Consider the following 18397-nt stretch of genomic DNA (forward strand, 5'->3'; position numbering starts at 1 on the left):
TTTTTCTGCTTCAGTAAAGCTCTGAATAGAACATGACCAGAACACCATGTGCTGCTTTGTGTCTGGTTTAGGGTACTGCAGGCAAGCTAAGCCTTCTGTGCTCCACCAGGAGAGGGTTGTTTTCAATGCTGCCTGTCACACACTTTTATAACCAAAAGTATAATAATGCTATCTCTGGTGGGACCTGGGAAGGTGAGGTGACTTCAGTGTTAGCTGTGCAAACCCAGTGTCTTGTCTGCCTTTCCACAAGAGCCTCACACAAGGCTCTTTTATAAAAAGCTTGAAGCATCAAAAAGCACGGTTTTCAGCAATGTATCTGGAAACCATGAGAGCTGCTTCTCTGTGTGGTTATTCTGAGCCTCTATTTTTGTCATTCGAAGTGGCAAAACATCAGGTGACTCATCAGCTGATCTAACCACACATGAAACAGGATGTAGTGGAAATCTCAAGAAAGGCCTGGGTGCCCTGCTCAAAGGCTGGTGACTAAAATTAACACACCAAAGCTAAACAAGAGGCAAACAGGACTGTAATCAACAACCCGAACCCCACTTTACAAGTCAGGAAACAACTCACTGCATTGTTTACTGTCTGATCTCAAAGGGGAAAATAATGAGAAGACAAGGAAACCTTAAGTTTCATTCTCCCCACCACAAGACAGAAGGGTGGTCGTTAGCTCCGTTAACTGATGTGGTGCCCTACCAGGAAGAGCACCTAAATCCAAGGAAACAAATTCTCTGCCAAGTGCAAGTGGTGCCAGACTTGTAACTAGTACCTTACAAAAACTTAGTAATTCATTTTCAGAATTTCTACTTAGTGTGTATCTTTGCGTATATACACTTTAGTGTGGAGATTCACAAACTGTGCACACAACAGAGTCCAGAAGAGGGACCAAGTGTCCTGTCGAGTAGTAGTCTTATCTCCTTTGAGATGGAGGCCCTTAGAAGCCATCAAGACCCACGAATCTGGCCTTTGACACCCCCCATGCCCCCTGGGGCTTACTAAGTGGATGCTGGGAGCAGAACTCTCATCCTTGTGATTTCACAGCAAACCTTCTGAATCACTAAGCTGCCTTTCCGGTCCAATGATAATCTTTCTCTCCTGCATTTGCAATCAATCAAACAGGGTCTCTCAAAACCTGACTAGGGAGATGCGCTTTTAGAGGTGACTGTCAGACACACGTGGATAGACTTACTGGATGGTTTATGCAGGAGACACACATGGACAGAGTTAGCTTTTATACAGTACCTCTTTTCACCTGGGCCAGTAACTCCAAATGCACTTATTAGCAAGACTTGACATCTACTTCTGTACAAACAATGTCAACCAATATACAAGCTGAGACCACAGACAAGAACCGAAAGCCTTTCTACTTGAAAAAGAAGTCCTTAGTGTACAAGGAGAGAGGGGATGAGAGCAGAACTGCTCCAACCCAGCAGCCGTGAGGACTCACTAAGAGAAAACTCTTCCTTCTGCTCAAGAGGGTAAAAAATCTCTGGTCTGGGCAAAAATCGAACACTAAGTTATCCAACATGAGGAGTGAATGTGACCCAGCAGGTCAACCACCGGGCCAAGGGACCACAGCAGGGAGGTGGGAGCACCTTTAGGGAGGCAGACTCAACTTCAGCCTTGTTGAAGAGATAGGCAAAATAAATTCCTTTAAGGAGATACTTTTGCTCCCCAGAATTCCTATGCCCGAGCCCAAGCTGCCATGGAGCTCAGCTTGCTCCCTATGCCAAAAGGTCCGACTCCTTCCCTTTTTTGTTCCCAAGTATGCTTTCTCTAGCAGCTGGGGGTTCCTAGCAGCTGGGGGTTCCTTGCTTTATCCTGAACGCTCCCTTCCCACCACGTGGCTGCCTGCTGCAGAGTAACATGGTTTTTCCTTCTTCCCCCCTCTCCTCTAGGCAACTCCCGACACTTACAGCTTGCTTGCTCTGGGATTTTTCTTTTAAAACTCTTCTAAAATTATCCTTGAGCTTCCATTTGATGTTTTAATAAAACTCTTAATGAGACTAAGAACCCCAAGAGGGTTCCTCCAGGTCCTTGTATGTCAAATAAACTGTGGTTTTGACTTTCAAACTCTCCTGCCTTTTAATTCTTTAATGACCGGGGGGGGGGGGGGGGGAAGAACCCATTCCTACACCCTACTCAGTATGAATTGTGTATAACTTCACAGAAATCCTGTGTCATGCACAGTGGTGATTGCTATAAAAGCCCAAAACACAGGTTTCCAACCGTGGGTCCAAGACAGGCAGCTTTTGCAACGGGAGAACATTAGGCCAGGTCGACTTTGGTTCCCTGCAGTATAAGACCCAGGTTTGCATGAGCCAGCTTCTGAAAATGAAGTCCACATCACCTTCATGTCACAGAGCAGATTCAGGGTACACACAGCAGGGGCTGGCACTCCACAGTGTCAGCCATGTTACCATGAGGCAGGTGTATTACCCCAGGGCTGTCACAAGGTTTATGGACGTACCTTGTTCCTTGTAGTTAATCAATGATATTTTGCTTTGCTATGTGGTATCTTAAGATGACTGTCTATAGCTGGTAGGACTAAAGTGTCAGAGCTTCAAAGACCTGACTGCCACACAAGAGAGCTCTCCAACCCCGGGCCTATGACAGGGCCTTTCACACCTCTCGCTTCTGGGCACTGCCCACTCAAATAGTCCAGGCTCCTTCCGGGTGCAACGCTGATTTTATATATGAACCAGTTTTAGAACACAATGAAAATGAGCAAGTTCAGAGCGTTAACGGCAACCCGCATTTCCCTGCTGCGTTGGTGAAACGAAGCCCTCTGGAAGTTATTCCTGCACATGTGCAGCAGCTGTCGGTTCCATTTCCTGGCTGAATCCTGTCCTAAGGAAGTCCATATAGAAGCCATTTCGACAGTCCTGCCTATGGTTTTGTTGCTACTAGCATCCGCGTGTTTTTGGTGTGAGGCTTGGGGGATTTTACCCGGAATACCGCTGAGCAGGCTGCACACTCCAGCTTTGTGTCTAAGAAGTGATGAGGGGCTGGTTAAGTGAGGCTGTTCTCAGTGTCTTGGTCCTCTTATCCTAACCAGTCTTTTACTCACCAGTCGCTTCATTTCCTAACCTTCACTAAGATCTCCCCGTTTCCCAGATTTACATATTAAGTTTAGCCCTTTACCCTCAGTAGCTAAAATCTAGGTGAGCGAGCGGTTTTCTTCCTCCAAACTTCTTGTGGTAGCTAAATAACTTATTCTTTACATTGTTTTTCTGCATTATGGTGCTTTTTACTTCCTACCACTTTGGGCATAGTCTTCTTTGAGCCTTCCCCAGCTTCTCTGCCCCGCTCAGAATATGGAAATCCCAATGTCAGCCAGGTCTGAGAAGAGTCTGTAACTCCTACCATCTGTAGCCCTGCCTGCAGACTTTCCCAGGAAAGCCCTGCTTTTCAAGATGTGCCATTATAACCCAAAAGATTAGTTGTTCAAATTCCTCGTGTTTTGTTGTTTTATTAATATCACAGACCCATAATCCCTATGGTTACGACCATCCCACCACTTTAAGACTGGAGGTTTCTTCCTTCCTGGTCTTTTGATTACATCTATTCTGCTTATGTTGGGAGTTTTCCTTGCTTTATTGTTTTGCCTTTTGAAATAGTCTAACTAGCCAAAGATGGCCTGAGACTCATAATCCTCCTGCCTCCACTTTCCATATGCTGATTATACATACTTATCATCATGCCCATTGCATTTGTGAAACCTTAGGAGGTCAAGTTCTTTGTTTCCACCAAGGTATGTGGGATATAGGCATCTTCATATCTGGCTAGCATCAAGGTGAGCTTAGTCACCTGGCTACCTATCCTAAAGGCAATACAGAGATGCGCTGGCCCAAGTAACAGTGGCTTTCCTTGGGGAAGAATGGCAGGCACCACAGGGTAAATTTGCACCTCTCGCCCATTTCCATGACATCCCTCCCTGTCTAGCAGTTGATGAGACACCCTGAACTGTGAACAAGGTGAGGGATAGAGGGATCTCTGAATGCATTCCAACAGGAGACCGTGAGCTAAGCCTTGGTCTAGCCCAGGGAATGAGGCTGGTTTAGGGCAGTACATGTAAGTTAAGATCCCTGGCTCCATCTCCTTCCTCAGATTCCAACTTTAGAGAGGCAGAGCTCAGCAGCGAGTTATAGCACTCTCGTACTCAGGAGATTGAGTAATACTCTTGTCATTCTTTTTGTTTGTCTTGTTCCCCATTAGCACATAGCACTGCTCATGCCTTCTGAAAAACTATAAAACCTACTTGTTCCTCGGCTACACAAGATCGCCACTGGAGCTTGTCCTTTCTCCATTCCTTCTTTTTTTTTTTTTAAGATTTATTTATTATTGTATCTAAGTACACAGTAGCTGTCTTCAGACACATCAGAAGAGGGCATCAGATCAGATCTCATTACAGATAGTTGTGAGCCACCATGTGGTTGCTGGGATTTGAAGTCAGGACCTTCAGAAGAGCAGTCAGTGCTCTTAACCACTTAACCACTGAGCCATCTCTCCAGCCCCTTTCTCCATTCCTATACGTCAGGAGGCATGAAAAAAGTCATTTCCTGGTCTCCACTACCTACCTTCTGTCTGTGAGAGCCCCACACAAGTCCTTGCTATCCACCTTCCAGGTGCATTTCCAGCAGCTGGAACAAAAGCAAGCTGTTCTGTGCACAGCAGGTCTCTCTCTCCTCAGCAAACTCACCAGGACTGTTGTTGGAAGCCTGTTTTGCAGGCAGAGGGCGTCTTTCTCCAAATCTGAGGCATGCCATCCACACCACACCTGAGAAGGACTGCACGACTGAGATAAAGAACGATTTTAGGGAGGGTCAGTAACTTACTTAAGCCCAGCTCATCATGCTTAGAGTAGGTAGTAGAACTGTCCTTCAACCCAGACCCACAGCCCAGCGTATACACCTTTAGGTGCTGTGCTGGTCACATCATCTCGACTAACTTCAGCTACCAACAACACACCAAATCCTAACCCCTCTACCCACAGAGGCAGAAGATGTCAGAGTGGGTCTCAGGACAACACAGGCCTACAATGGGATGCTACAAAGTTAACATGTGGGTCTCAGTCTGTCACAGTCCTTAAAAGTAGACATTTAACTGCAGCAGCAGAACAAGCTTCTAAGTTTTATTTTCTAAGTTTATTTTTAGTTCTTTCCATAATCCTTCGCATCTGAGTATGTTAAAGGGATCAGAAGCAAAGACCCAGAGTAGGCTCAGCCTCTGACCTTGAAAGACCTTGAAGACGAGAGACACTACAGACGACAGGAGACTCTCACCGCACCAGCCAGGCATCTGAGATGAGTTCACAGTGGGACGCAAGACCCCAAAGCGCCCACATCGCAAGGTTATGCTTTCAGGGCAGTGAGCATCTGACCAAGGCTGCCATGTCCTGGTGAGATTAGAGCAGGCTCTGCTACTCAAGGCAGCAAGAGCACAGCGAGGTCATAGTGCAATCGCCCATCATGATGAACCCCGGGGAGGGGAGGGGAGGGGAGGGGAGGGGAGGGGAGGGGAGGGGAGGGGAGGGGAGGGAAGCACCTTCCCATAGGCAGAATCTAAAACTGGGCTGCCATCCTCCCCAAGGTACTAAGCTGCAGGTGACAAGGCCAAAGGCCTTCCATAGGCAGAGCAGAAAGGAAACGAAGTTCATTGCCTGCACTCCCCCGGGGAACCTCGAGTCGCAGCCTCTGATGGCTGCTGTGGTCTCTCGTAGGACTGACTACCAGAGTTTTAGCACCACTTATGGGAATGCAGATCAAGGGGATTCTCCTAGTTTTAACTAATCACAAAAATGCATTTTGAGGGTCAACATTAAGACTCAAGTACCCATGGTTATTAGGAAAATGATGATAAAGACTGGATCTTTTGAGCTCAATGCTCTTTTCTTGACTAACTAAAGTTTTGACGATTTAATTCCTGATGCAAACCTAAACCCAAGATAGCAAGATGTTAATTAACTGAGATAAACCTGGAAGAACCCAGGTCAGTGTCTTCCTCAGTCAGTGCTCCTAACTAACAGTCAGCGTGACTACTCCAGCGTGCTCTTAGAGTAGTCACACTGTAGGAGGACATCTAAGAGATGACCTAGATGTGACAGTCAATCCAATGAACGGTGAACACTTGAAGGTCATTCTATGTGGAATTAAAAATATGCTTCATTCCATCTTCTCCAATAGCAAGTTGTCAGTTTACACAGCTACCTGATCAGTTTGCCTCCATCCTCTCGGAATGGTGAGTTCCCAAGCTGTGCAGCTACAGGGCATGTGCACAAAGGCATGCTGTATGGACACTGCAGGCTGCTGTGCACGCTCACCCCGACCCAACACAGACACAAGCAGAGTCTATCCCTCCTGGCTCCTAGTATTACTGACTTGGGGAAACCAGCAGGAGGGTGGACAACTATACACTAAACCAGTGACCGTGGTGCCTTCCGTGGTTCATGAATGTCTCTCTTTACTTCACACATTCATGAAACTGCTGCACAGCTAAAACCAGATTCCCCCTGTTCCTCCAAAGATATGAAAACGAGATTTTTTAAAAGTTAAATGTTAAATATTACACCTATTTTAAAATAATGGACTTAAAATTGGGGACAGGAATTGATAGACTATGTTCTCATTAACCTTTCACATTCACTCAGAGTTTTCCTCTTTTCCATTTAAGCACAGGTCTGTTGGGCATCCACTGCATGGTATGGTGTGGCAGTCAGTGGTAGCTGCCAGCTTAAGAGAACTAGACTTCCACGGGAAATGAATGTCTTGGGTGCGCCTGCCTCCAGTGGCAGCACCTTGTCCTGGCTGGGATGCTGGACTGTATATAGAGACAAAGGAACCAGGCAGGAGCTTGCACTCACTGCTCTCTGCTCCTGACTTGCCTGCCATGGTGGACATCCTTGATCAGTGAGCTAAAAACCCTTTTCCCTTAAGTTGCTTCTGTCTGAGACTTTTATTATAGTAACAGAAAAAGAAATGAAGCTATACATCATCTGAGAGTTTTAACCTTACCTTTTACCTCACCCCTCACAGTTTATCACTTTCTTAAAAGTTGACACTGTGCTCTGCCTCTGCCAACCTGGTGATCTGGTGTTTCTCTGAGATGAACTGCACACATTGAAGGGTTTCTATTTTTACTGTGGTTATTGCTTTTTAAAGAAACAATACATCTTAAAGCAACACTATCTATTTTATACATCCACAAGCAAAATTCTTCAATGGTTTTTGCTTCTAAAATATTTTCTGCCCTTCAGAATATATATAAAGGGGAATACCCACAAAGTAATACTTAAGAAGATAGATAAATAAATAAGGAAACTGATCAACTAAATCTTTACACAGAAGATGACATGGCAGGAAGTATGGCAGCCTGCATGTGTCCACCATTAGAGGTTCATCATTAGTGCTGTCACCTCAGAAACATCGAAAAGACCTTCAAAAACAAGACCACTGTTTCACAGGGTGAGTGGGAGGGGACAGGAAGATTGCACAAAGTCACTTAGGGAATCAAAAGAACAAGGCTTCAACACATAAGAGCTCACAAGCGCACAGTGAGAACTCGTCTAGTGTAGTGGCGCATACCTGTAATCACAGCACTCAGGTCAAAGTCCGAGATGGCCAGGTCTCAAAAAGTCAAAACCAATCAACTCAATTAAAAACAAAACAAAAATCCAGACATCCTGCCAACAGAAGCCTTATCAATTCATATTGTATGAGATTTTACTTGATAAGTCCTAAGATTGGAAGGAAAAATAAACAAAAGGACAAGCCATCTTCCTTCAAGAAAAAGCTCCTAAGTCATTCCTACTCTGTAGGATAATGACAGCGTCTGTGGCTGTACAGGAGAACGGGATGAGTGCAACTATCTCAGAGCAAATTCACACAGACCCAAAGTCTAAGTGAAAGGCACTAATGCTGCCATCACGAACGCATGCATGAGTGAGCCCATGGGTATTGTACATACACAATCTAGTGCAGGTTTGCAAGAAGCTCTGACTTGGGATATAACACAGGGAAACTGTACCTAACATTATCACAGACAAGAAGAAGAAAGAAGAATGAAATATAAAGAAAGCAGCTCAAGTTCACTAAGGTCGCATTGTCTTTAAAATGCAGATAACCATGGTGTTACCAAGAGCATTACTAAACTTCAACAGTGATACAAGCCCAGTGGTCAGCTTCAAAGGGCAGAGATCACTCCTGCTGGGAATTATCTAAACATTTCAAGTTCTGCTTCCAAAACTGTTAAACATGAATGGCAGACATTGCCCACTATTTAGCAACAAGGAACAACATAAAGTGTCAAAGTCCACGATAAGTCACTATTCCTATTTTAACTACTGCTCGGGGCCTCCTCAGGTAGGTGGTCACAGTGACAGCACAATGCCTCTCAACATAGTCACACACATTCAGAACAGCATTGGATGCCAGCACTCTATTCAATAAACAGTTAATGAAATGTGGTGATTTTACTCATGAGGCAATGCAAGAAATATTACCAAGGCCTGATTGCTTTTTATATCCTGAGTTTTCATACATAAGACTTAATTGCTTATCGTCTCTATGAAAGGGAGTCAAATTAAGAATTTGAACTATCATAAAATCAGTTCAAAATCAGGATAACACCACCAACAAATGTTTAACTGATTCAGGTGCTACGATGGAACCCTAAAGAAGCATGTGTCTGGTCCCCATGAACAAAGGTCACAGGCTATGTCCCCTAAGGGAAATAAAGGCCCCAAGGCAAGCCACGTTGAGAACATCTCCCCAGTCCCCCTTGCCCAAGTCAGGAGCATGGCTTATGCCTACCCTGGCTGGCCTGTCTGCCTCCTAGCTGCAGAGCAGCTCCATCACAGGTTGGACTGCTTAGCACACACCTCTGCTCTGACTTGCTTAGCAGACATCCCAGATAGCTGGCTGTGTTACATCCTGTCACAGGATGAGTTACATGGGCTCGGCAGTACACAGCATCATCAACAGCAGGAAAAGGGGCACCCACCTCTGAACTTGAGTGACACTGGAATCACTGAAACCCACAACCCCAACACTAGAGCACGTGTGCAAAGAGGATCTCCCAATGCCAGGGCACAAAGCCTCAGCAAATGAAGTCTAGACTCCTCCACACTTTCTTCTGAACCTCTTCCAGCCGGACCCCATTCTTTGTCTTCTAAGACAATCTACTTAAAATATAGTAATTGGCATATTGCTCATCCCTCCAAAAGCAGATGAGGCTATCAAAAGATATTGTAACTACTCATTCCAGGACACTACCATTTAAGCATATCTCATAGGAAGACCATGAATGAGAGCCATCACCACCATTCCCCCCCAAAAAGGGAATAAAAATCAAATACAAAACTACTGTTTTAAAAAGAGAAGTAAAACCAGTTTACCGTCAGAACTTTCATTGGACAGATTCCTTTCCAAACAGTTTTCTTTGACCCAAAAGCATCCGCCTTATGGAGACATAGTTTGCACCTTCCAAAGGCACGTGCTGAAGCCCCCAGTGGAACACACTGCATAACAGAACAAGGAGTGAAGGCTTGGCTAATTAATTCTCATTATCAACAGCTAGTCTTCAGAACATAATGGTCCAAAGTTGGCTCCAGGGGCCCGAGAGTTCTCCCAGATTGTCCTTGGAGACCTGCAGATCTGAGGCCCCCAGAGGAGGAGCTGCACATGCGCATCTCTTGGCAGTCACATGTGTGTCCCTCACACACTGGTCTCCTCACACACTCTGACAGGGATGTTATAGTGCCGATCATCCTCAGCTATGAGGGTCACCATTGGCCAGTCCTTGGGGGGATCAGTGGGGTAGACTGTGATGAACTCCTCTGTGTTATACTTGGACAGCCGGTACACCCGGATGCTGTGGCGGACAGCATAGGCAAGAAGGAACATCTCAACCTGGGAAGGAAAAGCAAATGAGTGTTCTGAGGGAAGCCACGGGCAAAGATGGCCCAACACCGAGCTGCACCCACTATCCCAGACAATGAGTGGCAACAGCTTAGCTGCAAACAGTCTCCTCCCCTCTGAACCTAGTCAAGAAGGATAATAAAGAATGGAGTACATATCCAAAAGGGACTTATATTTGGAACATAAAAAATTTAATGTTAATTTAATAAAGTATACAATAAGACATCAGTTTAAAATTGAACAAAGTATTTGGAAGACATTTCTCCAAAGACGATAAATGAGTGGCCGATGACCACATTAAGTCATAAGCCCTTAGAGGAGAGCAAAGCCAAGCCACGAATACATCATACCTGTGAGAATGTATACAATCAAAGACAGAGGAGTGACCGTGAATGAGGGGTTTCCCTTGGGAGTAATGAAACGTATGGAGACTGAGAACATCCTAAACGTTAATTAATTCATCACACAGTTAAACGGCTGGTCTATGTTCTGAACGTCCCTGAGTTTTTAAAAGATAGCGAAAGCATCATGAAGACATGGAAAAGTGATGAAGTGTGGGAGTATAAAGTGGGACAGCTGCTTCTCTATTCTTCTTTTGGTGATGCAAGGAATCAAACATAGGCCTCGTCCATGCTATGCAAGTGTCTGACACTGAGATACACTCTAGACCTGTATAGTGGTCTTCAAAACGTCACAACACTACCATCTGCCCCAGCAGTTCCGTTCTTGGACATATACCCAATACGAACCTCGTACACATGTACACACAACCCTGCCAATGAATGTTCACAGCGGTCAGCAAGAACTACCCAAACACATCAAGCACATGAGTGCACACAACAGGACACTGTCACACAATGCCACTTTACCTGGTAAGAAAAAGGGAGTCCCAGAACATTCTAAAACGTAGATGGGTCCTAAGGCATTATGCTAAATCAAAATGGTGGTTATAAAATACCACATAACGTATGATTCCACTTCCAAGAATGTCCAGAACAGGCAATCTATACCCAGAAATCAGAGTACAACTGCCTAAGGTTGAAAAAAAGGAAGCCTGATCACTAACGAGCTTTGAATTTCATTATGGAGATCCAACATGGTTTAAGACTATACTGGTGGTTTAAAGGGATGGGTTAATGGTGATTAAGTAGTATTTTTAAAGGAGCTATTTTTAAAGAGGATTCTCCATTGCAGCAGAGCTTGCATACTGTTGCAGTCTTAGAACGGACTAATTTCAGTCTAGTGTATAGCGCAAGTCCTCCTAGACTCTTTGCCACAAGACCTTTACTACAGTTCAGGAGTCAAGCAGTCTACATTCTAAGTACAAAGACTTATCTTAAGTAATCATAAATATTTCTGACCTAGCAATAACCACCAGTCGTTTGCTCTTTCTTACTCCTTAAGCAAAACAACAGAATAGGTTTCATAGATTTCTATCTGCCAGAAAGACTCATAGAAACCCAACTTGGCTCTCTATTTCTTGAAGCATCTGTCCTGGTACTCGGGCCTTTTCAGGAAAAGGTAGGCACAGGAGCCCAAGTAGAAAGCAGCAGGTTAGATCCAGAGTCTTAAGGTCACTTTAGTTGGTAGCTAATCACAAGCACGCACACAGAGTGCTAACAACATATTTTACAAATTATATTAGCATCCAAGAGAGGCAAGAGAACTAATCTTATCCATCACTTTGCAAAAGCAATCCTAGGACCATGTAAGGGTGAGACTAATAAATTATGTCCATAAGTCTTAGAAATGTCTTCCTTAAAAAGGTAGAACTTCACTACCCCCTTGAGTAAGTAACAGATTTAGTGAGTAGCTTATAAAAAATAGAATACAGGATAAATGAGAATATGTAGCTTCTAACAAACCAAGAGCAGACCTGAGGAGAGGCCTATACAGTGAGGAACTGAATGACCCCTCTGGCCACCAACAAAGAGGTATGCAATTGAGACATGCAGGAAATCCTCCACCCCATCCATACTGTAGCCTTCAATGCCCTGGCTGCAAGCTCAGGAAGTGCTGGACCAGAAGCACCCAGACAGGTTATTCCTGAACTCACCTACAAGTTCTAGGACCCCTTGATGGCTGGCCTAGGGGTAAGATACTCTCAAAGCCACAACTCACCTGCTCAAGGCCCCCCGTGTGTCCCACCTGGTTTAGGTGGTTCCTCAGGAGCTGTTCAGGGTCATTGGATGTGTCTCGGGCAAACAAGAGCACAGAGAAGAACGGCACTTCCTTTCCCTTCTCCTTGTCATCGTACAGTTCGATGGCTCTGTTTAACATCAGGAACTTCACAGCTTCGTAGAGGCTGTACTCCTCCTCTTCGTTGGTGAACAGCTCATCACAAGCTGTCTGCCTCGCTTCAGCAGTTTTCATTGCAGCCAGGCTTACCCACTACAATAACAAAGGTGTCCCCATTAGAGTTTCTGTTCTGAGGATCCCTGGCATACTTCATACTTCTGTACCATGATTACAAGATGGTTTCCAAAAGAAGGAACCGTAAGCAACATGCCAATGTGAGCAGCTTCAAGCTCTCTCACCTCAGACAACAGTGTTCCTCAGACTCCATGGAGCCCTTGCTTAGCTGCTTCTCTTGTTAATGTGAAGTGCGACCCAGCAAGGGGAGGTATGGGGATGTGACACGGATGCTGATCCTCAGCCTTCCAAGCCACAAGGGCAACACCCACAACCAGACAGCTAACAGAGCCTGTGTGAGAGCTGTCAAACAGCTGGAAGTGCTACACCTGGAGGGTTAGAAAACCCATAAACACAGACTTCCAAACTGGAAGACTGCCAACCAAGACTGTGGGGGTCTCCTGACTATGGGTTTATTAAACTTACCCCATAGTGTCTTAAAAATATACATGAGGATCTAACCAATAAATTCCAATCAGGAATTATTGACTACTAATTAAAAAAATCAAGGTTCACATAATTAACACACATAAAAACATAACTCTTTAAATAAACAAGAAAACATTGTAAATATGTACTGCTAATCAATCTACCATGAAAAAAGAGATGTCAACTTAAATACCAGTCCTTATGAATAAGCACTCATTAGCACTGCTTTCAAACACCAGTCTGAATTTTAAACCGGAGAGAAAGTATAGTGATTCTGTCTACACAGAACTCCCCAGGACTTAACAGCTGGACCACGGTGTCATGTCTCATATTTTCTAGAAGCAGACAATGGTGCTGGCTACAAGCACGACTCTATAGAGTCAGAGACTCAAGATGCAATTAAGATGTGGTTTTTCAAGGTTTCCCTCCAGGCTGCAGTTCCCTTATCTTTAGAACAGAGATGACCACAGCCATCCCACTTTCTTGGTTGAAAGGTAGAGGAACCCAAGCAACTCTTAGTGCCAAGTGTGACAACGAGAAGTGCTGACAGCTGCCCACATGGATTACTGGCAATTTTAATGTCACTGTAAATTGGCATCATATACACATTCCCCCAGAGGAGGGTCTAACTACAGTTGACATACATAATAATAGAGAGAGAGAGGGAGAGAGAGAGAGAGGGAGAGAGAGAGAGAGAGAGAGAGAGAGAGAGAGAGAGAGAGAGAGAGAGAGAGATAAAATTTACAAAAAACAAAACAAAACAAAAAAACTAACACCCTCACCAGCCCCTTACAAAACCTGAAAAGAAAACTACACCTTACAACTAAGCTGACAAACTTGCCAGTCTGTCCTTCAAAGAGCTGCAGCCTGCCTTCATCACGCCAGCAGGCCAGTGGCTTCTAGCCCCTAAGCATTACACTCCAATAGGCAAGGGGAACAACAGTGCCCTCTACCACAGGAAGGAGACTTGTATTCACCAGCCCACAGGAAATTAGAAGACCAAGCTATCCGTGAACTAATCCCGTGAATTATTTCAGACTACTCTTAGGATGGTTTCCAAAGTTGCTACATCTATTTATTGAGAAAGATTTTATAGCACGTATTGATAGACTTTTAAAATGTAAGAATACCTGGAAAGACCTTAATAAATACACAGAGATACACTGAGAATATGAACGTGGGATAAAGGACAGGAGCCACAGCTCCCGGCTAAGAGCACTTGCTGCTCTCCCAGATAATGCCCATGCCGGTGCTCACAACCCCTGCACCTCCAGCCCCAGGAAACCAACACACTCTTCTGGCATCCACAGGTACCCAGTGCACATGTGTGCACATACACGTACACCACACAATCAATCAATCAATCTTTTTAAAAGGAATGTGGATTAAATGATAACCCTAAAACCTACAAATATGACTTAAAATAAAAATTTTATTTATTAAGGTTTCTTTGGAAGAAAATTAAATGTTATCTGAGACACTTGTAGATAGCATCACCTCCAAGAAAATAGAATGTTGGTGTTTTTCCATTTTACCCCCCAAAAAATGAGAGGAATTAATGTTCTTTTAAAGTTTCCTTTTTCAATGTGTGTGTAAGTATGTGTGTGCATATGTGTAAGGGTGTACGTGTATATGTGTGCATATGGTGACTGTGCACATGTGTAAGGGTATACGTGTATATGCATGCATATGGTGACTGTGCACATGTGTAAGGGTATACGTGTATATGCATGCATATGGTGACTGTGCACATGTGTAAGGGTATACGTGTATATGCATGCATATGGTGACTGTACACATGTGTAAGAGTGTACGTGTATATGCGTGCATATGGTGACTGTCACTGATTAGTTAGGCTAGACTGGATGGCCAGTGACCCTCAGGGACCCTCTTATCCCCTGCTCTCCATTGCTGGGGTGGCAATCACATGCCACCAGTTTTATATAAGTTCTGAAGAACCAAACTCAGTTCCCTGTCATGCACCTACAGACTGCACAGTTCCCCCAGCCCAAAATTATTTTGTCTCAAACCAGCAAATTCTGACCCCTAATGAAGACCATGAGCTAAAATGAACCTTCTTCCTTATAAACTTAAAAATAAATATGAGTAAATAAATAAGATTAGAACACTGAATCTGCTGGGACAACAAAAGAGAAAGCTTTGCACCCCGATCAGACACAGAAAATTTCGTGCGTCAAACCTTCTTCCTTAGCAGGGCAAGGGATTCCTTAATTTTTTCAACCAGGTCCTCACTCTTCCCATCAAATTTCAGTCCAAGTTTCCACTGCTTGATCCAGGTATACTTGTTTATCAGCTTCTCTGGTAACTGGAATATCAAGAAACAGAGATAAAGAAGTGTCAGTGTTGCCAGATAGCTGAGACAACCGAAAAGGAAGACACCACAAAGCCTTCATACAAAACCTACCTTATTTCAAAAATTAATTCCTGCGAGAGGATCATATGGGTTGAGGATGGAGAATCTGAATATGGAAGTCACAATCTCAAAGCATAGCCACAGAGAAGGCTGCAAGGTTAAATGCTGTTGGTTCAAATCTACAGGAGTCCAGCCTGCAGAACTAACACAGGCAAGGACAGGCAAGGCGCAGATCTGAGGCTAAGCTAAGGAAGAATCCACACTGGGTCTTCACAGCGGTCCTCACTGCCTGTGGCTGCTGGGGACTACGGCAACCTTACCATACATTACATGGCTCAGCAAGGTGACTGCAGGCACGGAAGGTCCACGGTAGAGTCAAAGGCTGCTGCTCTTCCTGACAGTGAAGCCTAACTCCTGACAACCTTCCCACACATCCTTAATCCACAGCACAAGATGGGGAAGAGGAATGAGGCCCACAGCAGCGGGAGGGTGGGAGCAGCACCTTTCTAATGAGAGCCACAGGCAACTACTATGGCCCTCACGTCCTGTTCCTGTTCCTGGACTATTTCATTTGTCCCTACACAGCATTAGAATCTGGAATCTGAAGGCCACAATTCAAGCCATGACAGCATGAGAAACTCTATCTTCTCAAGAGTCCTGGGTGTGTCAGGATGAAAACCATAGACTACACTGCTAAGATTTCACCTGAGGTCCACTGAGATGGTTCCGCAACAGAGGTACACACAGACACACACACACACAGACACACACACACACAGACACACACACACACACACAGAGACACAGACACACACACACACACACACACGTACATGAAGGAAGGAAGGAAGGAAGGAAGGAAGGAAGGAAGGAAGGAAGGAAGGGAGGGAGGGAGGGAGGAACAAATAAATAAATAGGGGTAACTGGCACTATAAAAGAGAGATTTCATCCCTGGAGTCAGAATGTCCTATCCTAACACCGTGTGCTGAACTTGCTTAACAGTAATAGGCAGTTCAGAACAGAGCATGCTCAGTTCCACTAGAACCTAAGCCTCTGAGACGCCTTCATAAACAATAATTCTGATTGTGCTTTCTCAGTCTACGGCAATCATATGTAACTAAGATGACTTGTCTCTACAAAACTCAAAATCACAGTGACAGTGCTCTGTGTCAGTCAAGCGGAAAAGCCATCTAGTCATCGTATTGTACTGTGATAAATGACCTTTCACCTAAAGCTGCAACAGCCCCACTGTTCCCACAAGCCCTGCACTTGTGAGACATGCACAGGCAGTTTAATTAGTCTCAGACTTATCACCAGAACCTCATGTGCCCTCAAGTGGCAGCAACATGAAATTACACCCTGGCTCCAAGAAGTACAACTCAAGAGAAAATACTCCTCCAAAGCTATAAGGTCTGAGAGGAGGCAGGTGGCAGCCCGGGAAGAGCTGTGGCTCTGTAGCACTGGACAGTAACCTAAGGAGCAAGTACAACAGGCAACTCAGTTACTTTTGGTAGAAACAAGTTAGTTTGCTCATCTCAGTCACTCATTGGTCAGTCTGTTGATTAAGTGATTATCCAGGTCCAGCGTGGAAATCTTAGAAAAAAGTTAAAAAAAATGAGACTTAGAAAAGAAACCAAGTTAGAGGACCAACAAGACAGCTCTGTGGAGAAAGCACTGACCATGTAAACCTGCTGTCCAGAGTTCAATCCCAGGAGCCCACGTAAGCACAGATGGTGAGTAAACTCCACAATGCTGTCCTCAGACCTCTCCGTACACTCACTGTGGCAGGCAGGCAGACACACACACACACACACACACACATGCTCACTCACATACACACACACACTCACGCTCACTCACACACACACACTCACATACATACACACACACATGCTCACTCACACACACACACTCTCAGTCACACACACACAGGCTCACTTACATACACACACAGGCTCACTCACACACACACACACACTCACACAGACACATGATAATAAAAGTTTAGAAGAACTATTAGGAAAGAACATGGAGTTGGACTTATTTATTCAGAAGTTAATACAACTTTAAATGCTCTCATGGGTCACACATGGGGTCCACATAAATCACTATTCCTTTCTAGTAGGCACACAAGTCTGCCTTCTTTTGGAGTAAGAGCAAGCAAGAAGCAGACCGTGCATTTGAAGTCAGCTTAGTCTCCAGAGCAAGTTCTAGAACAGCCAGGATTACAGAGAAAACTGTCTTGGAAAAAAGAAAACTAAAGATAGCAAGAGAAGAGGAGGAAGGAGACTGAAGCAAGAAATGACGATGGTAACGGTTAAGGATCACTCGGTAGCTTAAGCACATTATCTGTGACTGGCCTAGAGCCCAGCCTGTTTTCTCTAACAAATATCTATAATCTTGATAACATGGCAACTGCATGTATCAAAAGCATCAACCTCAAAATGAAGTCACAAGGAGCTTTCGGGTCATTCTGTAGTAAGTGCTGTCACAGGTCTTATCCATTCACAGATGTTTACAAATACAGTGCACTTAAGAACTAAAAAGCTCCTAATAGAAAGGATACTCCCTTTTCACAAGTGAGGGGCTGATCCAGCTTTGGCCAGCTATGTCCAGGTTGGGGCTAGGGTCAGACGATCTGCCTGCAGTCAAACGGGCTGGTTCTGGACAGAAGTAAGAACAATCAGAAAGCCTAGGCAGGACAAGAGAAAAGGGGACAGCTGCACATCAAAAGGGACAGAGCTCAACTCCTAAGCAGGAGAGCAGCTAGGCAGAGAGACTGAGCAGAGCAGAGCAGAAGGCCCTGCCCAGGAGTCATTCTCAAGCAAGCACAGCCGTCTGAGCACTAACTGTGCCTAGTCTCCCTCTGAAGCTCTAGCGGCACTGGGCTCACAGTCTGCACATGGAAGCAGACAGCTAGCACCCTTGCTCAGTCAGTGACTCTCCAGTACCTGTGTGTCTACCTCTCCTCCCTCCCCCCCTCCCCCCCACCCTGCTCCTCAAACGCAGAGCTGGAGGCAAGTGTTTCACTCAAGTCTTAGGAACATACAACAAACTGTCAAGAAAGGTCCAAACCATGTTACGTTTCTGAGGGCATGAGCAGGAAAGTAGTTTCTTCAGCAGATATTGAGCAGAAGCAAAATCCAATCAGTGTGAATACTGATCTCAGCGACGGGGCCCTCGGAAGGCAAACATGCAATGCTATGGAAAAGAGGAGCCCACTGGGAATTTAACAGTTCTCTGTGCATCACTCCAGTAGGCC

At 44.8% G+C, this 18397-nt stretch overlaps 1 protein-coding gene across 4 annotated transcripts in view; it reads right to left on the minus strand.

Moving 5' to 3' along the window:
- Positions 1 to 504: 504 nt before the first annotated feature.
- Otulin (OTU deubiquitinase with linear linkage specificity) overlaps positions 505 to 18397 on the minus strand; it is a 33923-nt gene continuing 16030 nt past the window's right edge. The window contains exons 4-7 of one of the 4 annotated variants that reach the window (XR_003951403.1): positions 14962 to 15087; positions 12042 to 12311; positions 9398 to 9911; positions 505 to 4801 (exon numbers count right to left, since the gene is read on the minus strand). Coding sequence is in view for 3 of the 4 variants with exons in the window: in XM_006520105.2 (XP_006520168.1) it covers positions 9717 to 9911; positions 12042 to 12311; positions 14962 to 15087 (591 nt within the window). In the remaining variant the exon portion in view is untranslated. Of the gene's footprint in view, positions 4802 to 9363; positions 9912 to 12041; positions 12312 to 14961; positions 15088 to 18397 lie in introns of those variants that run through there. The other 3 variants (XM_006520105.2, XM_006520104.2, NM_001013792.2) reach the window with 3 other exon arrangements.

The sequence above is a fragment of the Mus musculus genome, chromosome 15, assembly GCF_000001635.26.
Source record: "Mus musculus strain C57BL/6J chromosome 15, GRCm38.p6 C57BL/6J".
Lineage (NCBI taxonomy): Eukaryota > Metazoa > Chordata > Mammalia > Rodentia > Muridae > Mus > Mus musculus.